General features: G+C 39.0%; 1 protein-coding gene across 2 annotated transcripts in view; it reads right to left on the bottom strand.

Annotated features, from left to right (window-relative positions):
• The window catches only part of Tlk1 (tousled like kinase 1), a 116555-nt gene that overhangs the window by 76398 nt on the left and 16015 nt on the right, over positions 1-24142 (bottom strand). Inside the window, exons 2-3 of one of the 2 annotated variants that reach the window (XM_051166690.1) lie at positions 9807-10050; positions 1414-1532 (exon numbers count right to left, since the gene is read on the bottom strand). In XM_051166690.1, coding sequence (XP_051022647.1) covers positions 1414-1527 — 114 coding nt within the window. In that variant the 5' untranslated portion in view covers positions 1528-1532; positions 9807-10050. The remainder of the gene's footprint in view (positions 1-1413; positions 1533-9806; positions 10051-24142) is intronic. The other variant, XM_051166688.1, reaches the window with a different exon arrangement.

Below are 24142 nucleotides of genomic sequence, written 5' to 3'. Positions count from 1 at the left end.
GGCCAATCGTAAGACAAGAGCAAGAGACAAAGGGGCCATAAATAGGAAATGAACTCGCTCAAATCATCCCTTTTTACAGATAATATGTTCCCATACTTAAGAGACTCTAAAGCTGCCAGAAAGCTCTTAGATGTGATAGACTTTAAGTATTAGGATATATGTTCCACACACAAAAACAGTAGCTTTTCTATATATCAACAACAAACACGGAGAAGGCAATCAAGAGCACAGTTCCATTCACAATGGAATAGCATGCATAATAATTTAAAACGTGTGTGTATACTGGTAAATAGATAACTGACAGACACCTAACCAAGGAGGTGAAAGAAATCCACAATGAAATCCTTGAAACATTAAAGACAAATTGGAGACACTACAAAATAGAGCTCAAACACTAGCACAATATTGTGAAAATACTGTATTATCAAGCACAATCTACAGATTCAACATAATCCTCCATCAAAAGCCAAGCACATTCCTCAGAAACAGAAAAAGAGAATCCTACAACTCACATAGAAATATTAATGACATCAAACAGCCACAAGACACCCTGAGCCAAAAGAGAGCAAGGCTGGCAGCATCATAATATCTGATTTCAAATTATACTACAGATGCTTAACAGATACAGTATGCTACTGAGACTAACATGTACAGATCAAGGGAATAGACAGCACAGAAGCCCACACAGGTGATTTTCAACAAAGTTGCTAAAAATGTATCTTGGAGAAAAAGACAATCTATTCCAATTTGATGGAAAAACTAGATCCCTTTCTCTCATTCTGTGCAAAATTCAATTCAAAACAGTGAAAAATTTCATGTAAGACCTCCCTCCCATTAGAAACTGCTACAGGAAAAGCAGGGCATAGGCAAGGATGTTTTGCTCAAGAAATAATAGCAAGAATTGTCAAACACAACTGCATCAATATAGAAGTCTTCTGCACAGCAAATAAAAAGAGATGAGGTTTCTAATTTCCTTCTACACGTGATAAAAATCTTAAAAAGTAAGAGTTTGTCAGTCGGCGTAGTGGCACATGCCTTTAATACCAGCACTCAGGAGACAGAGGCAGGTGGATCACTTTGAGTTCAAGGCCAGCCTGGTCTACAAAGTGAGTCGAGGACAGCCAAGGCAGAGAAACCTTGTCTGGGGGAGGGGGGAGGGAAATAGTTTGTCATTAAGCATGTATACAGGGCTTCTGTGCAAAGGATACTTTGTAGTTTTAGTGTTTTATATTGGGGCATTTGCATATATCATGGTGGCCAATGGACAGACTGTAAGACTTGGTTCTCTTCTTCCAACATGAGTCCTGGGGCTTGAACTCTGGTGATCAAGCCGTCTCAACCAGCCCTACTAAACATGTTCTAGACCACTTAACACAAAGAAAGGACTTTAAATGAGATTAAAATTTTACTCACTTTTGCACCAACACTGCAACTCCCAGTGCTCCCAGTGCTCCCAGTCGCAACTCCAGTAAATCTCGCTTCCAATAACTCTTGCCTTCTTGGATCCAGACTGTGAAGCTCATCCATTGCACCTAGTAAGACAAAAACAACACACACGCATGTGTGCATGCACATTACATGTAGTGAGATACAAAATTTACAGATTAAGACTTATGACTTAGCCAAGCGTGGTGGACACATGCCTTTAATCCCAGCACCCAGGGAGGCAGAGGCCAGTCTGGTCTACAAAGCTAGTAGTCCAGGATAGTCAAGGCTACACAGAGAAATCCTGTCTCAAAAGAAAAAGAAACTACAACTTAAAAAAAAAGTGCACCCCATTTAACAAAACATCTTGTAGTTTAGTTTTGACTATCTAGGCCACAGTACACCCAACTCAGTTCATTCTCATTCTCTCTCTCTCTCTCACGCAAGCGCACACACACAAACATAAACATGTTCCATGAAACACTGGCCTACTGTAGCAAAGTAATAAAAGTCCTATACGAACCAGGTATGTGGCACATACCTACACACCTAACACTAAGGAGGCTAAGACAGGAAGATCATGACTTCAAGGCTCTCTTCCTGCCTTAGCCTCTAGGCAGCATGGGTTACATTACCTCATCTCAAAAACATAAGAAAAGAATCCTATACAATGTCAGTTCTGTCCTAATACACTAAGAGGATGGAAGAACACACTGGTTGTGAGTCACAAGTGAACTTACAAAAGGAGCACTCGCCGAGCACAGAACAGGTGCTGTCGGAATGCACTGGCAGTGCCTGAAAATCTACCTACAACACTAGTGACTTGTTAGCTAAGTATCTTGTTAGACTTAGTATGAGCGAAGAGCAGTCCCTCTGCAGCCTGGACCAGAGCCTGCATTATTCTAACAAGGTCCCGTCAGCACTTTGTATATGAGAAGCTCTGCTGTCAAACAACGATTTGCCAACTTTTTTTATTTAAAGAGAGAGATCCTAAGCATTTCAATTTCTGTAGGCCAACAGGCAAAATCATGTCCACATTTACATAACAAGAGAAAGGGTTTCCACAAACTTCATGGACAACACTCAAGCAATGCCATTGAGAATGAAGTCTTACAATACAAGTCTACTGATGAGCATGGACTCTTTGGGGAGCAAGCCACCCTACTTACTAGGGTTTCCTAGTCTAAAAATCTCTTGTGAATATTCATCCATAAATACTGATCTGAAATGAGACTCTTATGTATTTATCTTTTTTAAACATTAAGCTTTTAATATTAAAAAAAAATCACTTTGTTAGCCAGGCACTCAGGAGGCAGAGGCAGACAGATCTCTGTAGTTTGAGGCCAGCCTGGTCTACAAAGTGAGTCCAGAACAGTCAGGGCTCTGTTACACAGAGAAACTCTGTCCCAAAAAAACAAAGCAAAACAAAACAAAAATCACCTTGTTGTAATAAACTCCTAAGTGAAAATACGATCCAACTAGATTAATGTTCACTCAAACACTCACCCAGTCCCTGACTATATTACAGTAAGCTTCTGGAGTTAGAATGGCCATTCTGAAGCCCAAGAGCTTCACTCAGGGTTTTACATTTTCACTATCAATTACATTCTTAGATATTTTTACTTTATATGTACATGTACCTGAGTGTATGTTTGTGTATCACATGCATACACGTGTCCATGAGGCCAGAAAAAGGTCTTTTATCTCCAGAAACTGTGAGTTGTCACATGGGTGCTGGGAACTGAACCCAGGTACTCTGCAAGAGCAGCCAATGCTCCTGACCTTGAGGTATTTTCACTAACATTGGTACAGCCATATACCAAAACCATCGTGTGACTTTAGTTAACGATATTTATTACTTGAAAGACAAGTGTAGAATTCTATTGGGTGACTCTTTAGAGGTTTGCCTCGAACTGTGTCACTACAGTACAGAAGCAATTAAAGGGTCAATAGAAGCTCTTCAGTTGTATAACCAAGGAGATTCTGAAATACAAGAGTCTCCTTTGGGCTTGCTACACCATCTGAAAAATGCTCCTAAAACTATAAGTGGAGCTGAAAACTATACCCATGCATCTCCGTGTAGGACTTAAGATCTGCCTTCTTGGATGGCACTCAAGTATATACAAGGGTGTAACATACTTTACTAGGTGTGCATTATGTTTTTATTGTTTATTTATTTATTTGGTTGGTTGGTTGGTTTTTTTGTGACAGGGTTTCTCTCTAACATTGGCTGTCCTAGAACTCACTCTGTAGACAGGCTGGCCTCAAACTCAGAGATCTATCTGCCTCTGCCTCCTGAGTGTTGGGATTAAAGGCATGAGCCTCCATGCCTGGCATATATGCATTATTTTATCTTCTAATTTTATGTTATATTCATTTAAAAATAGTAAATCTGAAGAAAAACAATTTTAAAAGTAAATAGTATTTGATAATAGTAACTGATAATAGTTGGTCCTCTTTTATCATAAAATTTCAATCTCTGCCTTTAAACTGTAAAAAAAAAAAAAAAAAAAGAAGAAGAAGAAAAGAAAAGAAAATACTTTACCAACATTAAGCCAATCAGAATACTCACTTTTGTCCTTAACAAATATTTTTGGAGGGAACGCTAATTTAACCCCATGAGAGTGAATGGCATTCACAATAGTGATTCACATATTTCCTGAAAATGATTTGCTGATAAATAACATATTAACCATAGGCTTTGAACATCTGACATTTTTAATCAGTTTGTGAATTCTATCTGTTCCACGCATACTTATCACTATCCACTGTAGGAGAGCTTAGTGAGTTCCACTTCCCTTTGTGCTAAGGTATTCCTTCAACTTTGAAAACACCTGTCTGAAAGTGCTCCACAAAAAAACATTGATAACGTTAATTTTTCTGCCACTTTAAGCTTGTCAGTGAGTTCTCCAGGAACAACTGAGTAGCATCAATAACATCTGTCAACTCCTCAAGAGCCAGAAGAAGCACTATAAACCATGTGCCTTGTATTTTAATTGACTATCAAAGCCACCACAGATGTTCTGCAGTGTTAAAATCATTTATTCTTGCCAAAAAGCTAAGAATTTTAAGCAAGTCTCTGGACATAACTTTTCTGACTTCTGTGATCCAACAATTTAACTAACTCAACATCAGGAAATGACTGCCTAGCTAGCAAGTGAGTCCACTGGAAACTTGTTTTGATGGTAACTTCAGGTCTTTTTCATTTTTATTTTTAGGAAAAATTATTTCATAATTAAGATACTTCATTTCAAAATTTCCAATTATACTACCAAAAGTTGGGAATGCTGCAGCGTCTTTACCCTGGAAATGCCAATATATATTACTCTATCCCAATTGTACTGTTACAGCATAATAAGAAAATGTTTGCTTTTTTACTATTTAATTCAACAAAGTAATCCAAATTGCATTCAGAGGCCAAGGGTGTAGTTCCATGGTAGAGTGCATACTTGGCATGTACAACACTTGGGTTTTAGCTCCAGCATATATGTGCACACAGGGATTTGTGTGTACACACACACTCAAAGTCCATTTTCTCTTGTTTTGATGGACAAGAACTAGTAATAAAGAAAACAAATAACAGAGATCAGCAACAGCAAAGGTATTCAGCATACTGTCATGTTATAACTGTATCACTAAAATTTACAACCTAAAAGCAGTAAAAAGTACTGATAATTATAATGTATGGTCTCTGTCACACTATAACACAGAAAGAAATCATCATAACTTTTGGAAAGATTGAACACTCTTTGTAGACATTTAAATTGAAGTTTCAATATTATTCTTCTTCAGTTGATCTTTTAAAGCATATTTAAAATGCAGAAGTACATAGGCTTGCTGACTATCACCTGAGAGCACATTTCAAACATATCAATCTAATCCAAGCTGTCATTTAACACTCAAGTGTTCAGTATTCAATTACAAGGGGTGAAACTTTCTAAGAAAAAGTAACCACATCCATTGTTATTTATTATATTGTGTTTATACATTGTAAAAAATTAAAGAACATACTAAAAAACATTAACATTCTTAAGGAATATCCTATAATAGTCCCTGCCAGTAATCCCACAATTCCAGCGATCAAGACAATTTCAAGGCCAGTCTGAGCTACATAGTAAAACTTGCACGCTGGCCTGAGCTACATGGCAAGACCCTGTCTCATAAAAGCCACCATCAACAAAAAGAGCAGCCCCTAACTATGCTTGGCTGTACCCCATTATTTTTACTAGCCTACTTCTTAGGTTCATGGTTGTAAACTCCAAATTTCAAATAAAAACAAGAGCAGAGGCTCCCCCAAATTAGAGAGCAACAGCATTCTACATGAGCAAAGTAGGGGACAAAAATAAGGCACATAAACTTGAACCCATTCAAGCACTATGCTGTGTCCCACTCTCCTCCTCTCTGTTCTGTCTTTCATACAATGCTCAGCTGTCATAAAGCATGACTTCCAAGAATGGCACAGAAGATACACTAATTATGGCCAATCAGCATAGCTTACAATTACACCATGCTAATTTTTAACAAAAATTTTCCATTGTGTAATTTTAGTTGTCTACATCTTCATCTTTAACAGTCAAAATAAAATCAAAATATTTAGAAAGCGTTTCTTTAAAAGTCACTATCCATTACCAAAAAGTCAAGAAAATAAGTCCATTCATTAAAAACCTCTAATAGAGTCTGCTGCTGCTGCTGGCATATCACCATAACATTTTAAAACTTGAAACTTCCCAAAGTCCAAAAACTTGTAATTCATTCCAGATTGTTAACTTTCTGTGTAACACCTGATAGATGGCTTATACATCACAGTTTAAGTTCTTCTTCTGTTAATATTTTTCATATAATGCCTAATAAGGCTGAGGACATTTTTAACAAAAAGGAAAACCAGGATAAAACTAAGAAATAGTTTAATAAAATAAAATATTTCATTTAAGTCATCTCTTTTTGCTCATATCGATGCACTTCAAAGTACAGAAACAAGAATAAAGCAAAAATTTTTCTAACACTTTTGGATTAATTCTAACTATTGTCTTAAGACAATCTCTAGGGTCTCACCAGAGAAGTGTAGTTCTCATCTGTCCAAATATAAATACATAAATATTTTCCAGCGGGTAACAGATTACAGAAAATCATAACTGATCAAAATGCAGAGCTATGGAGCCCAGTCCAAACTGATCCATCTACAGCACACTCCCTTGCATAAGGCTCAGGGAACATTCTGGAAGGTGTGTGTGTGTGTGAAAAGATTGTTAGAGATAGACGATCAGGGAGTTTACTGTGAGAAGTATCTCCTAGAAATGTCAGAAATGGGTATACACCCATGAAATATAACATGGCTGCCTAAACATGAGCAGACATGCTGACATGGAAGAGGAAATTCTCATGAGGCCTCAACCCTAGATAAAAACTTATAGCAAATAAGGAATGGTGAGAACAAGAGAAAGAAATAGCCTCTCCCAAAGAAATGAAGACCACCTGGTTACTCAATACCAAATGGTCAGTCCTGAAAACCACATACAAGTAGCATTATACAGACTCAACAGGCTGTTATTTGTGTATTACACACACACACACACACACACACACACACACAGAGACAGAAAGAGACAGAGAGAGAGAGAGAGAGAGAGAGAGAGAGAGAGACAGAGAGAGAGAGAGACAGAGAGAGAGAGAGAGAGAGAGAGAGAGAGAGAGAGAGAGAGAGAGAGATTGATTTTCTGTGTAGCCTTGGCTGTCCTAGACAAGGTTTGTAGAACAGGCTGGCCTCAAACTTGAGTTATAGATCCTCCTGCCTCTGCCCGGTCTCTCTGAGTGCTGGGATTACAGGTGTGCGTCACCACACCCAACTTGGAACTCTCTTTTTAAGTGATATATATATATTCCCCCCCAAAAGGAAAAAGGTCACAATTTTTTCAAAAATACAACCTTCTCCACTGATTTGAAATACCTCTCTGGTCAATCACATCTCATACAAGCAAAGTCTGTTTGTACACTTAATTCTGTTCTAGTAAACTATCTCTGGGCCATGTATACCTACCCTGCTACCTATCTACATAGCCCCACACACGGCCCCACACATAGAGATTGTACACACATTATCACATACACCAAGTATTTTATACAAATGATTACAGAGTCATAACAGGCACAGAATCTAAGGTACATGTAATTCTATAAGCCTGTAGTGAGAGGACAGTCTACCCTAGATGATCTCCATGTTTAATGCTGTTATCATTTTAAACACTACTCTTGGAGCCTTCACAGGAAAGAATTAAGATATAATACTTAACTGCACAGACTGAGTCAGAGGCAACACACTAGGTTTATGCTTCTCTATATGACTTTTAAAACTAATTTAAATTGTATCCCTTATTAATAAAAAACATCTGATGACTAATCTTGCTTTCACCAAAAAATAAACACACTGAGAGCTGAGGAGGTGGTTCAGCACTTGCGACCCAAGCCTGAAGACCCGAGTGTGGCTCTCCAGAAGCTTGTGAGCCAGCTGGCCTAGAGCATACCACAGAAACAACAGTAGACTCTCTGTCAGACGAGGACAAAGGTGAGAACATACATCAAGAGCTGTCCTCTGACCTCCACATACATGCTGTGTAACACACAACACACACATGCTAAAGTTGTTTCAGCTTGGTCAAATTCCTTTAATCCTGCCCCCCATTGTAGCATCCTAATATATAATAGAAAAATAATGAAAGGAAAGTTATAAATCTGTTACAGTAACACAAGTCCGCACTTAGGGTTCATTCAATAAGCGCCCCTATTCACATGGAACATACAGGTGTATACCAGCATACACAATATACATCTCATAATTTGTGCTCTTTCCAGCTTTCTCCCTGGGGTCTGAAATTCCTAGTGGGTAGAACAGCATAGATTTTAATGTTTAATTTCTCTACATCATATAAGATAATTAACCAAAATCCTTTTCCTCTAGCCTCAGGGTTAGAATTTTAATTTTCCCTCTCATGCATTCATGCATGACTATACAGACACACACTTTATACTAGATCTTATTTCGATAGTAACATATAGTCCCGTTTTAATAATAAAAAATTGAAAAGGAGGTTAAGTTCTCAACTGAGAACACCTTTATTCCAAAAGAAGGTTCTAAAAGAAGTCTGTGTGTATGTATGACAGAAAAAGAGAGTGGAAAAATAAAGACAAAGGGGAGACAACTGTGCGGAGAGAAGGAATGTTCTCCAAACACAGACTCATAGAAAAGGACTGAGAAGTTGACTGGATCCTGTCTTCACACCAAGGACTTAGCGTCTTTTCTTCTTTTGTGCCTTCCCTTACTCTTAAAGTAACAGCTACTTACAAAATATAGAAAGCTCCCTCCAAGCTCATCTCCTAGATCCCATTCCTCAGAGGTATAGACATACCTATATGATCACTTAATTTTTTTTTTCTTTCAATTGTCGTAATTTCCTGACAAGATTCATTTCATAATGCCAATTTATTTGCCATGAGCAAAAGAGTATATATTTTTCATTTTTAAAACAAGCAATTTCATTTTGTTCTTTGGACCTTTAATAAAGAACACAGAACTGCTGACAAAAATGAAAAAAAAAAATGTAAAAATGCACATTAATTCAAGTTAACCCTCACCTGTATGCCCTATGAAAACTGGAAGGAGCATTCTGGCTTATTTTTCTCTCACTCTTTTTCCCCTTTGTTTTCCAACAATAAAGATTATGCATTATAGTAACTCCTGATATTTATAACTTCAAAGTGAAGTTTCATTATGTGATACATTTTGTATATGTTAATGTACTGCTAAATGAAAAATGCATAAAAATTCTTATCAATCTAATTCTCCATTTGAGTTTATTTTTCATAACTAGTAATCATATATTCAGAAACTCATCAAGTTCCCAAAATCCAACGCCCCCCACCAAACAAACAAACAAACAAACACAAAAATCCAAGCTTTACATTTCTGAAAAAACAAAACCTGAATGTTTTAAATGAGAAAATAAGAGTAGTAAGTTTTCACCAAAAACACAAACCACAGATACATGATAAACTTAGTATCTGTGTGCTCTAAGACAGACAACAAATTCAGCACCGCTGTGTCTCCATCTGGGGCAGGAGAGATGAAATCACTCACTGAATCTGGAGCTGACTGACTGACTGACTGACTGGTTGACTGCCAGGAATCCAAGAATCTTGTCTCCAGCCCCCAGCCTTGGATTGCACATGTACACTGCTGCACCTGGCTTCTTATGTGAGTGCTAGGAGTCCTAACTCAAGACTCCAAGCTTGTTAAGGCAAGCACTTTTCAACCCGAGCATTTCTTTTTTTAGAGATACTGAATTTGTAAATAAGAAAGAACAATCTTGAGTTTCATTGTCGGGACTTACTTGCTTATCCAGCAGTAAGGATGGACACTCAAAAGTCTGCACTAAGGCAATGATTCAATTGTCATCAGCAAGGAGCAAGAGATGACAAGGAGGAAAGGCAGGACACAGCACAGTGCAGCATACAGAACCGAGAGTAAAATTGGAAACTGTTTCACTGCCATCTACATCAGAGCGCATCACCCTTGGGGCCGTTTAAATGACTGATGCTACTGTACACAAGCCAACAGGACAAAGCAGTGCTCACCTGCAACATAAATGAAGAAAAACAGAGTAAAAGAAAGAACGAGATTATTTAAGCTGGACACATCATAAAACGTACCACTCACCACCTTATTTGATTATACTACACAAGCAAGGTATGACTGAATTAATTCTCAAACACAGGAAAAAAATTACCTCTGACTTTATAACATTAGAAAGAGTGCCTCGTTCCAAGTTGTTATTTGTGTATCTTAAATTTTAATTATGGAACCAGGTGTGCTGGCACACTCCTATAATCCCTACAACTCAAGGGGCTGAGGCAGGTGGATCCTGAGTTCCCAGTCAGCTTGGACTACAAGTGAGACACTCTCAAAACACAGGAGCTGGGGATACAGTTCAGAGGTCAAGCATTTGCCTAGCATGCACTAGGCCTGGACGGCTGGGTCCTCAGCACTGAAATAATAGCAATTAAAGATAGTAAGATTATGAGATATTAAACATCTCTACTGGCATTTACAAAAAATACACACACACACACACACACACACACACACACACACAGCGCCGCCGCCCCCCCCCCCCGACAGCCTTGTCCTCTCCAACTGCACTTTGTGGACATGCTGAAAGAGGAAAGACAAAACTATGTTTAAATACTGGCTACCTAAAACAAACAATTGCAACAACATAAAAAATAATAGTAAAACATGGTTGCCTTAGGCCAGCAAGATGCAGTAGGTAAAGGTACAGATTTTGCAAGCCCAACAACAATACCCAGAATCCACATAAAGGTAGAGAGGAAAATGAATTCTAAAACATGGTCCTTCAACTATACACATGCCACAGGGCATTCCACCCCCCACCCCCTACCCACACACACCATCTACATACAATAATAATAATTTTAGGTTAAAAAAATACACTTAGAGCTGGGTATGGTGGCACACGCCTTTATTCCCAGCAGTCAGGGAGGCAGAAGCAGGCAGATTATTGTAAATTCAAGGCCAGCCTGGTCTACAAAGCCAGTCCAGGACAACCAAGGCAACACAGAGAAACCTGTCTCAGAAAAAAAGAAAAATCAAATAACCAAATGTGTGTGTGTAGTGGGGGGGGGGGGCTAATAACCTAAAATAGCAGGCCAAGATCTTAAACAGATGTTTCCTTGGCAATGAATATTAAATGGCTAAGAGTATATGAAGGTATTCTGGTCCAGCAATTCCAAATGTATATATGCGAAGGAATGGAAACAAAGGCCAGACCCATTTGCATTCCCATATTTTCTGCAACACTGTCCATAACAGGCACGACACAGAATCCACCTATGTATCCCTTAACAGATCATTTACCTTTTTTTTTAATTGGCATATATATATAATGGAACAGTACTTGGCCTTTTAGAAAAATCCCTCCCAACAAACTAGCATGAACAAACCTACATAAGACACATGCTAAGTGACACAAGCCAGGCCCCCCTCAAAAAAATAAAAGACAAATACCAGTACATGTGGAATCAAACAAGTTTAAATCACAAGAAAGAACAGAATGGGACTGGTTGGGGTGTGCGTTGAGGAACTGAATGCTGGTCAAAGTGAAAAAAGATCTTGTTAAGGTATACCTCCCAATGGCACTACTGTAAGAGGTAGACGCACTGTAAGTGTCCTTGGTAGATCAATTAATAAGCATACTGTAGGACTTTATTCAGCCTAATACTCGGCCTAACAAAAGGGAAATTCTGACACTAGCTACAATATGACACATCTCTGAAGACATTACACTAAGTAAAATAAGCCACAACAAGAGGTATAATAGTGTATGGTGCATGATTCCACTCAAATAGGAGTAGCTAAACTCAGACACCAGCAGCACTGTGGTGCTAGGAGCTGGGGGTAAGGGAGAGCGAGCAGTCGTTGTTTTAATGAAAGTCACAGTTTCAAAAATAAAAACAATCTGGAAATAGCTGTTCAACAATAAAACCACATACATTTATCTGTAGTAAACTTAGAAATTATTAAAACAGTAAACTGTATGCCACGTATTTCTCACCACAATTAAATGTTTTAATACAATTAATGTACTTGCACTGCTACCAAAAAGAGGTTAACAATTTTGAGTTCCTGACTTTTCTTATGTATTAAAGACAAACACATGGCAACAGCCTTGGAAGGGGATCAACCATTTATTTCATGTATAAAACTCAAGTTTCCATTCCACAAGTGAGATATCATGTTTATACATGGCAGACCCTTTACCTGCACTCTATGGCTGCACTGACACTGTAACACAAAGAGCAGCTGTGATAACTCTTTGTAAAATTCTAGCTTGGGACTGAGGATGTATTTAATTAGCTGAGTGTCTGCCTACCATGCACGAGGCCCTGCATTCTATCTATCCCAACACCACATAAAATGGGCATAGTGGTGCACACCTGTAATTCCAGCATTCAGGAGCTAAAGTAGGAGGGTCAGAAGTTCAAGGTCATCCTGGGAAACCTATAAAGTTTGAGGCTACATTACCTGAGTTAACGGAGACCTTCATGTCTCAAGAAAGGAGAAGGGGGAAGATAAAAAGCTGTTTCAGGATCCAAGGTGCAGCATGCACAAGACTATGGCTATGATTCTCACCTCCTCCATCCCACAAAGGTTTGACAACTCACATCTAATTCCAAAGTAAGGGATGAGATAAAGAGAAATAAATTAACTATCAAAAACACTGATTCAATACAGTACCTTTTTGAAAAATAAAAGTCACAGTTTTAGTTTTTAACGTGGCTTTTCATTTTAATCACCAAGATGCAGACACAAATACAACTATGTTTTAAATTATCATACCAAAAAATGTTGCACTATGGAATTTTCATACATGTATATATTTGCTGATACGTCATTCTCTATTCTTACTATCCCAATACTCCCCAAGTCCTCTACTTATATAATTCTTATTCAGATTTGTTTGTAGGCATTTTAATCTGGAGTTTATGTATAAAAGAAAATGTGGTATGATATATGATGCTTATCTAGAGCCATCTATTTCGTTCAAATAATATAGCCTCATTCGCTATGGTGGAGTTAAGTCTACTGTGTGTATGTGGCACACCTTCTTTATCCATCCATCAGCGGGTAGACGTTTAGTCCCTGGATTCTATCTGTTATGAATACTGTCACTTACTGATAATCCTGGGTGTGTAGGAATCTATTGCATACTGACTTTTTCATTCCTTCAAGTGTGTAATCAAGTGATATTAACATATAACAGATCATAGGGCAGTTCTAGTTTGTTTATCTGTTTGTTTTAAAGAAAATTCATGCTGTTTTCCACAATAGCTGAACTATTTAGATTCCCATAAGCAGTGTTTAAGGGATTATTCCCCCCAAATCTACCGTATTTGTTTCCTTTTCTTTCTTCTGCAGGGCTGGGATTGAGCCAGGGTGGGTCCCGAATGATGGGCAAGAGTGTCACCACCAAGCTATACCCCTGGCTCTTTTTACTATTTAAATCAGGATCTCAACAAAGATCAAGCTGGCCTTGACTTCACTTGAGTAACTGGGCTGACAAGTCTCTGCCACCAGGCCCAGCGGATTCTCCTGATGCTAGCCACTCAGCTTAGGGTGAAGGTAAAGCTAATCAGAGGTCTTCTACTGCTGTCCTTTTCTGCTGTTTGAGGCAGAGTCATGCTATGTAGCTGGCTGGCCTGGAACTTGCTATGTAAGTCATGCTGGCCGTGAATGTGCAGCAATCTTCCTGCCACTGCTTTAATGGTGCTGAGATTCCAGGTACATTCACCACCAAGTACTGATAGCTAAGGATACTGACTGTAAAAAGTGAGGTACTCCACAGTCTTTAAGATAAAAATTCATCAGTTATTAGGCTCTTAGGCTTCTAGTACAGGCTTTACATTGACTACTAAATCTGAAAACTTTAAGCCTAAAAGTCATTTTTACTTTACACAATTTAGACAAAGTATCTTAAATTAAAATGTACAATAGGGTGAAGATTTAGCGTAGTAGTATATGCATAAGGTCCTGGGTTCGATCTCCAAAATAGTAAACATTCATATTTATTTTCATTCATTCATATATTCTCATATCCCCCCCCTCCTGAGAACTGATAAAAATATGAAGCCCTGGATTCAATCCCAAAGCCAGAAAATATACACACAAGACAACTGACAACACTTTTATGACAAGTTTGTATTACTTTTGCATTTTCTTATATGACAGAAAAGGCTCAGAAGACTGGGAATGAGGACTGTAATGTATCACATTTATTTTCAAAGAAACAAGCACTTATAAAGATCAGGATCTTTAGCCAATGACCAAATTCATCACTATTATAAGATAGTAACATGATTTGTCGCATGTCTTTAATATTACATTCACTGTAATCAGCTGCATTATAACTAATTTATGAAGGAAGGACTGTTCACAAATTAGCTTTATTGATATAACATGACCGACACCAAAAAGACTTCACAAATTATGTCTTCAAGACATTAAAGAAAAAAGTATCTCTACCTCAAATTAAACCCACAACTCCAGATAGCTAAGTAGTAACAAGCTGACCAGTCAGTCTGTACATAACTAAAGGCAATCTAAACAAAAGATAAAAGGGATGAAGGAAATGGTAAGAAAATAATTATTCAAATATTGAAAAACAATGTGTATTAAAAATAAAATCAAGTAGTAGCTTCTCACCTTTAGTGATTTTAGGTAAACTGGACCAATCTTCTCACTGAGGAAGCATGAAAATCAGATTCTAGATACTAGGCACTGAAGAATCATTTTATAAGTAAGGTAGGTAGGTAGGGGGCATGTGCGTGTGTAGAGGTGTGTGTGTGTGCATGTGTGAGTTTTCAATATATAATAAAGTTCTCCTGGAGATGATGTTTCTCCCAGGAAGCTATGGGTTGCCAAATAAAATGCCCAGGGTGAAGTGTGGGACACCACCTCTCCAACTGTTGTTCAGGGGCATCCTGGAGATCCCCAAAGTAACACAGCTTTCTGACTGGATTTAATGCTCACTTCAGAGGAGGAAATACATCCCCGGTACTATTAGTCTGGCTGAGAATCTATGCTTGGAAAGTTCACAAGCTCCAGGAGTGAACCTACTATTATCACTCTGCTAAATGAACACTGATTCAAGCTGGTTCCTAAATTTGCATCTCTACACCCATATATTAATTAGTGCAACTCTCAGACCTCATAAGAACTGTCTTTGTGTAAAAACTCACAACTGGTCAAAGTGCAGTGTAAGTGCAGCGTTGAGCCACAAATGACAGTTAATACCACACACACACAAGGCAAAAACAAAACAAAAGACCTGTCCCTGCTGAGAAAGGGGGAGCCAGGGGTTTGGGAAAGCCCTGTAAAACAACATCTTCTGGACTTGACAGAACCACTGCACCCACAAACTCACAGCAGCTGTGGCTGTCTGCACAAGACCTAAGTGAAAATCAAGCCACTCAACATCTAGCACGGAGGGGAGAGAGGCTTACAAGATCCCACCCCTAACTGAGTAGCTATGGATGGCTTCTGGGGAAGAAAGAGTCAGTTTTTTTTTTAAGGGCGTAGCCCCTCACAGGCAGACCACACTTCAGTGGCTGGCCCCACACCATTAGTTTATAGTCAGTACAAATTGGAATTGATAAGTTATTTAAGCAGCAATGAAAGATGACACAAAAGCCAGGCATGGTGGCACACACCTGTAATCCCAACACTCAGGAAGGCAGAGGCAGGTGGATCACTGTGATTCGAGGCCAGCCTGATCTACAAAATGAGTCCAGGACAGTCAAGGCTACACAGAAAAACCGTGTCTTGAAAAACAAAAAGATGACACAAAGAGTGGGAAGGGATTGGGGTGAATTGGAGGAATGAACAGAAAAAGCGTGTGTGTGTGTGTGTGTGTGTGTGTGTGTGTGTGTGTGTGTTAGGAGGGGTGAATATCAAAATACATTATATGAAACTCTCAAATAATTCATAAAAATATTTTTATTAAAAAAATAAATGAGAAGGACTGGAAAGATGGCTCAGAGGTTAAAAGCACTAGCTGCTCTTCCAGAGGTCCTGAGTTCAATTCCCAGCAACCAAATGGTGGCTCACAACCATTTATAATAAAATCTGGTGCCCTCTTCTGACACACAGAATACATGTAGGCAGAATATTGTATACATAATAAAAAAATTGTTAAAAGAAAAAGATGAAAATTACAGTATGCCTTGACTGAATAAAATGCAATACCCACAAAAATAAACAAAAAAGAAATCCACCAACACTACCCACCCAGCACAACATCAAAATCTTTGCACTGAAATACAGAACTTAGGGGAGCATTCAACCCACACTTCTAGAGCTTTATCGACCCTAAATACAGAGGAGAGAGTCAGAGATCCAGGAGCTGAACATTTACCACAGTTTAGAAAAAGAGGAGCAAATTAAACCCAGACCTTCAAAGGGACAGGATAGAAACCAGAACTAGCTTTTAGGCCTTGGACGCTTCAAGAAGACCAAGAAGAGAAGAAGGACCACAGGCTGGACTGTCCAAGTAGACTGTCCACAGCGTGTGCACCAGAATAAAGCCAGGAGCAAGTTCATCACCCTGGATGGAGTGGGCGCTGCTGCGGTCTGGAACACTTGTGAGGCACTGCCAATGCTTATGTGTGCCCCTCTATGTGGTGCTGAATTACTGTGTGATCTTCCCATTCACAGCAGGAAGAGAAGGAATCAATCATGTGAAGCTGGGAAGGATCCGATTTGTATTTGCTGATTCTGCCCCATGACCCCAGCCAAAGCCCATGTGAAGAGCTCTATTCTGTTTCTTAAAATCTTCACATTTCTTTATTTGGAGAGGGAGAAAGTGCACCACAGCACACATGTGGAAATCACAGGACAACTTGCAGAAAATGGTTCTTTCCTAGGTCCCAGAGATCAAACTCAAGTGACTAGGCTTCATGGGTTATTTTGTGGGCCCCCAAGAGCTACATTTCTTTAAATGGAAGAAAAACAATCTTCTAGGAAAAAACAGAATGAAATAAAAATTATACTTTTCAATTTACACTTAAAAACTCAAGTAGAAAACCAAGGAGAAAGAATGAACAGAGCTGAACCTGGATTCCTGAGTAAGACAATATCCACTAGCAGTCTACTCATAGGAAGAAACAACACAAAGACAGCAATTACATACAACTTCAAGAAAAGACGCCACTAAATAAAACAGAAACACGAGAAACAACTACAATTTTACAATTATATTTGAAATTTCCTTTTTTTTCAAAAAGGCATAAATTCCTTAAAAAACACCTTTTGTGTGTGTCAAAACTGACACAATTAAAACTTCAAGGGGTCTACAGACATTAGGAGAAATTCACACCATTATTTTAAGTATCTCCAGACAATGTCCAGACCTGAAGGCTTGACTAGTAAATTATCAAAACTAAAAGAAAATAGCACACCATTCTTGAACTCTTTGCAATAATGGTAAAGGCAAAATCATTTCTCAATTCATTTTTATGAAGGAAGTCTTATCACAACACGATATCTGACAGAAATTTATTTATATAAAAGGAAAGTTGCAAATCTACTTCAAAACTATAGATACAAAAATTCCTAATAATAGATAAGAAGAGTATTTAGCAATTTACAATGTTTAGTAGTAATTTCCAAAGTAGGCTGGTTTCAGGAATGCAAGGTTGGTTTTATAAAGAGCAATAGCAATTCCACACTATAGGAGTTAAATCTTGTCAACTTGAGCAGGTTGAAAAGTGCCTAGGAGTTAAGGAAAGCAGTCCTGTCTGGAGGGTACTAAGCACCAAGAGCACTAATTCAGGAAAACGGACCAGAATACTGGTCGCATAATCCTAGAGGCTGGGGCCTTGATGAAAGAGAAAGAAAAAGAGAGGGTGTATCCTCCCTCCCTCCCTAGTCTCCCATCACACCATGCTAGGCTGCATGTTCTGCAACCATAAACCAAAATAAACCTTTAGAATGTTTCTCTCTTGGTATTTGTCTCTCACACACACACACACACACACACACCCCTCACATGACATCATTTTAAAGACTTGGAAAAAAATATTTCCCTAAATAGATGTGTCGAGGAATTTTAATCCAGCAACGTGGCTGCTCTGCCAAGGAATCACATCTAAAGATCTTCTAGGTCTGTGTGATCCACCTGGAATGCAGACGTGATCTGGATTACAGTATGATCTAGCTGGAAAACAAATACGCCATCAGTGCACACCTTTAATCCCAAACAATCACGGTAAAGTTAGTTTATAGAAGAAGCCATGTTTGAAAGTGACGTCTAATTGAGGAGCAAAGTGATGAGTCAGAGAAAGATTTGACAGAATGAGTCAGAGACCGGACACGCCCAAATCCACAAGGACAGGACAGGAAAGAGAGGCTACTTAAGAGCAGCACAGGGAGAGAAGGGGGGTTTTTACCAGGAATTTATTACTGGAAGAGTTTGACAGAGACAGAGTGCAGAGAGAACAAGCTAGACACAAGTGAGGACAGAATGAGCCAGAGAATGAGGAGGAGCCAGAAGATTAAAGCACAGTGTCAGAATTAGTTTGAGGCCAGGCAGAGCAATTCAGCCAGCTTGGAAAAGAGTTTACACCAGAAAAGCTGAGTTGAACCAGGCCCCCAGAGTTCAGGAAGAGCTAGAACGACTTGGGAAAAGGGCTCTCATCTCATCCCTTCATTTGAGGAAATAAAAACATATACACAGGTATAGACTCTTTTAAATTTTTTCTCCCCAAGACAGGGTTTCTCTGTGCAGCCTTGGCTGTCCTGGGCTCACTTAGTAGACCAGGCTGGCCTCAAACTCACCGAGATCTGCCTGCCTCTGCCTCTCCCAGTGCTGGGATTACAGGCATGTGCCACTGGGCCCAGCTAGGTACAGAGGGTTTTAATGAAAACACTTATTCATTATTTAAATAAGAGTCATTAATTAGTAACACAAAAGAATTTCCATCATCTACAGGTGACAGACCAACAATGCCATAACACTAAACTGCGAGAAATACTAAAAGAATATGGAATACAAGACAATAGGTCCATTAAAACACATAGGCTCAACAATGAATCACTCAATGCAGTAAATTTAGAACAAAAACTACAAAGAGCCCCCAATATGCTGAAAGAAATGCAAATGAGCTTCAGAGTAAAAGAATTATAAGCAAGGCTACTAGTTATCAAGTCAATATAAAATATTGTTTCTACATTATCAGCAATAAAACAAAATAATGTCTAAGAAGATATAATTAATAATCACATTGAAAGGCAAAAACACCTAAAAGCATAACAATAATTACGTGATCATTATGGAGAAATAATAAATTATTAACAGAAATGGGATACAGCATATATATGATCTACAATACTCATAATTTTTAAAATGGTTTATGAAGTTTAATGTGTAATATCAAATAGGTTCGTGGTTTTTGTTTTGTTTTTATTTTTTTTGTTGAATTTCCAAGAGCCAAAATTAACTAATACAATCTTGAAGAAAATTAGGAGTCTATACAAACTTTCTATTGTCACACTTAAAAATTATAACAAGGTTCTCTGCTTAGAGGTTCACAAATATGATATAAATGACAATTAGGCTGTATCTCTGTTAAGCTGCCACAAGAGATGTTACAGGGTGAATCTGAAAGAGCCCCTAACGCTCTCAGACTCCAGCTTTAGGCCCATATGGTGGAACAGCTGCGCCAGGTCTCTTACCAGCACATGTGCAGCCACTCTGCCAGGAAAGACTACAATCTTCTGAAAACACTCACCAAACTAATCTTTCCTCTCATAAGCTAGTCCTGTCAGTTACTCTGACTCCGCCAGCACTCTGACAGGTATTACGGCAGTACCAAAAGTACCTATTATAGAGGGCCATATGCGTACACATTCATGCAGAATGTTGGCACAGCCCAAGGTCTCCATTTCAGGGTATCAGCTGGAGGTTGGACTCATCTTTGCAGTGATAATTTTAGAATTTTGGATTACTTAAAAACACAGAAATTGCTGGGGTTGGTTGCACATGCCTGTAATCCCAGCACTCTGGGAGGCAGAGGCAGGTGGCTCTCTTTGAGTTTGAGGCCTGCTTGGTTTACAAAGCGAGTCCAGGACAGCCAAGGCCACAGAGAAACCCTCTCTCAAAAAACAAAACAAAAAACAACAACAACTAAAAAACCAGAAATACTGTAAGAATATGTTTTTATTTTAATCCCAGGTGTGGAGATATGGGGATGCTTTGCAGCAGCTGACTATGATTTGCCTCATGCTCTGGTGGGGGCATGATTTTGCCAGCTGCAGACAATTTCAGAGATTGTGTAACATTTGAAATTCTAGGAACTTTTCAGAGGATGTATAAATGTTAGGGCCCGGAGAAGCAGGGTGAGTTGTTGGTTGCTGATGGATGAGGTTTGTTATTAAGTAGTCATGCCCCAAGAACAAGCAACAAGAGATTAGATATCCTCACAACCACCATCAAACTTGCCTCAAGGAGCACAATGCCCCTAATCAGCAGGAAGTAGTCTAACCATAAAATTGCCCCCTTCCAAACCCCTAACCTTATTCAAATATCTCTTTCCTTTCTTCTCTATCCTTTTTTCCCTCTTATCTAGTGTTATGGGGTTGAAAGAGTGAAAGAAAGAAGAAACCACAAAGTAGCAAAGTCTGGCCACACATCTTCTGTGGGTCAGGTGCATTTCTAGTTCACAGAGTTAAATCTTCAAGCGAGTTTGACACTAGCGATATCAGCAATAAAGGAAGGCCCTGTTTCAAAACATGGACAAGAGGGAAAAAAGGTAGCTTTCTCTGACCTCTGTTGTTGGTCTCAATTCTGCTTTTCAGCTCCATCATACCACTTTTAAAAATCTTTTTTGTTTTGCTGCTATTGTTGGGTGTTTTTTTGAGGGGGGTCGAGACAGGGTTTCTCTGTGTAGTCTTGGCTGTCCTGGACTCGCTTTGTAGACCAGGCTGGCCTGGAACTCATAGAGATCCTCCTGTCTCTGCCTCCCCAAGTGCTAGGATTATAGGTGTGAGCTACCACACTCAGCTTTTAAAAGTCTATTAATCTGTAACAACCATAAAAATCCCTCAGCAACATAACTAGACTTATATTCAACTCAATAATCGGAGAACAAAACTAAGCAGTAGCTTTAGAATTCTGCCTACCAAAAAAAAGCAGCCAAGACTGTTTTAGTAGCCATCAAGTTTAAGACACTACATTAGGACATACGGTATTCAACAGAAGAACTGACACGGTCCACAGCAACAGCTGGGTACAGACATTTCATGTATAAAACAGACAACACTATGAAAAACAGTAGGGGGAATGGTACTGGTATAACAGGATAGCCTTATGGAAATAAAACCTACCCTTGTATCACAACACGCAAAAGTCAACCACAAGAACACAGGTGAAGACACAAAGGGGAGTTCAGAAACTCAGTAACTCAACTCTCCTTTAAAATGTCATAAAGCCGTGACAAAATTCTGTTTGATAAGGTGAAATGAACAAGTATCTGTGGCACACTTACTACATGCCACCTCTCTCTTCCTACCCTCCTGACTCAGTGAAGTCCTACACTAGGAAGGTCCCCATCTCCTGTCTAGTGAACAGCTGGGAAGGCTGCTAGCATCTCTTACCACCTTGCTCCCACTGGCCAGCTTCACACTGCCAGGTAGGCAAGGATGAGAAGAATGGAGCTGCTTTCTCCAACTAACACACAATTGCAAGGTAGAAGTCCTGCTTCAGCTATGGCTGAGCACAGAAGAATCCTGGGCTCCCAACACTCACTGGTAAGACAGAGGTGCTTTTTCTATGTGATGTAGGCAGAGAAGGACAGGGGTTACCATACCCATCAGTACCTTGATCCTAAATGAGCAGTGGCACGTCTGCTGGCCCACTCCTGGCTTCACTAAAGCTAGGCACAGGTTTGAGGTGTTGATGCACAAACCAGAGGATACTGCAGTGCCTCATGTGGGCACCCTTTATTTCAAACAAACTGGGGAAGTTCGTTCCTATGGGAATTGTTAAACAATCTTTAGAGAGCTTCAGAGTGAGCAGGTAAAAGGAAACTGGCAATTCAATGACAGTAGCAGCAAAATGCAAAACTCAAGAGCAGCTGTCAGTTTAACAAGAGAACTATAGTGAGTCTCTGCAGAGAGGGAGTAAAGAGTCCTCTCAGGGTAAGCCCACCTATAATACAAAAGTCTGGCAGTGTTTCGATTCTGCTGAAAGGCCTGATTCTAACTGGGTCAGACTAAGGAGCAATTTAGGCCTTAAGATGTTGATGAAAACAGAGTAATTAATGGAGCTGACAGCTGAGCAAGCCAGCAACAAAAGTAACCTAGCTAAAAACAAACGACGAGATCAAGAGATGCTCAAGGCGAGCAGAACCAGTCCAGCAGCCATCTCTCCATAAAGGACCAGCATAGACTGAGAAGCAACTCACAGGCTGTGCACAGCACAGAAAACAAACTCTAGAGAACCACTGTAGCCCAGCACCTCAACAGATGAGCAAGTAAACAACAACAGCTCCAGGGGGGAAAGAGATCAACATACAGACTTTTCAAAACTCAGTGTTTTTTTGTTGTTGTTGTTTTGTTTTTTTGGTTGTTCAAGACAGGGTTTCTCTGTGTAGCCTTGGCTGTCCTGGTCTCACTTTGTAGACCAGGCTGTCCTTGAACTCACAGTGATCCACCTGCCTTTGCCTCCCGAGTGCTGGGATTAAAGGAGTGCGCCACCACAGCACAGCTATTAATTTTCAATAAAATCATTGTGAGGCATTCAAAGAAAAAATTCAAAGGTAAGATGGCTCAGTATTAGATTAAACAGGGTTCAAAGCAGCCACAATATTCAAAGAAAAGAAACCACGTTCTAAAGACTTTTTATAACATTGCTTCCTCACATGAAAAACACGAACAAAAACAAAATTATTTAAAAATTAAAATTCTGAAGTTTAACTACAAAATAACTGGAGCTTAAAATTTCTTAGAGTGAACAGTGAGCTGAAACTGGCTACCCAGAGGGTAACTCAAACTGCCACGAAAAAGCAGGAGTGCCAGAAAAGGATAATTACACAGACCATTGTAGAAGAATAACTTTATCATCTGAGTTAAACAGAAAATGTGTGTGCGCACACGCATGCACATGCATGCACAACACAATTATGTTGTCAGATCTATCACATATAAATCACAGTAAGCCAGGCATACTGGCACATGCCTGTAATCCTATCACTTGGGAGATACCGAAACAGGAAGATCAGTTCAATGTTTTCTTAGCTACACCATGAGTTCAAGACAGCCTAAACCACAAGAGACTGTCTCAGAAACACCAGAACAAACAAAAGTAAATTAGGAACAAACTTTACTGAAATGTGGAAATAATACAGAATAATAAATTGAATATATTCAAAGAAATGAACATAAGTAAAAATGTTAAGTAATAAATGTAGTATAATAAAAGCATGGATGAATATGGATGTATATTCTTTTATCTTGATTTTTAAAAAAGATTTATTTATTACATATATAAGTGTTCTGCCTGCATATAAGCCTGCAGGCCAGAAGAGGGCATTAAAACACATTATAGATGGTGGTGAGCCACCATGTGGTTGCTGGGAATTGAACTCAGGACCTCTGGAAGAGTAGCCAGTTCTCTTAACCTCTGAGCCATCTCTCCAGCCCCCATTATCTTGATTTCCTTAAAAAGCACTAAGACTATATAAATAACTGTAACAATGCACAATAGTGTTAATACGTATAACAAATATGGGGAGAATGGATATGTTCTAAGGTTCTAATGTGCTACAATGTACAATATAAATCCTACGGAGATCAGTAAAGAATATCTTTAAGTTATTAACACATTAACTTAATGCTAAGCCAGTTTTTTAAAAATAAGAATTAAGAACAAAAAGGCACACAACAAACGAAAAAGGCAAAATGGCAGACATAAACCAAAGCATGTAAATAACCATAAATGCGAATAGATTAAGAAGACAACGACCAAACTAAAATGCTGTCAACAGAAGACACTTTAAACTCAAAGACACAAAATGAATGGAAGTCACTGGAAGGGAGAAGGCATGCCTTGTGAACAATCATAAGATACCTTGTTATCAAACCATGCAGACCTTC

Source organism: Acomys russatus, chromosome 24 (genome assembly GCF_903995435.1).
Source record: "Acomys russatus chromosome 24, mAcoRus1.1, whole genome shotgun sequence".
NCBI lineage: Eukaryota > Metazoa > Chordata > Mammalia > Rodentia > Muridae > Acomys > Acomys russatus.
The sequence above is the reverse complement of the archived record's forward strand: the minus strand, read 5'-3'. Positions and strand labels throughout refer to the sequence as shown.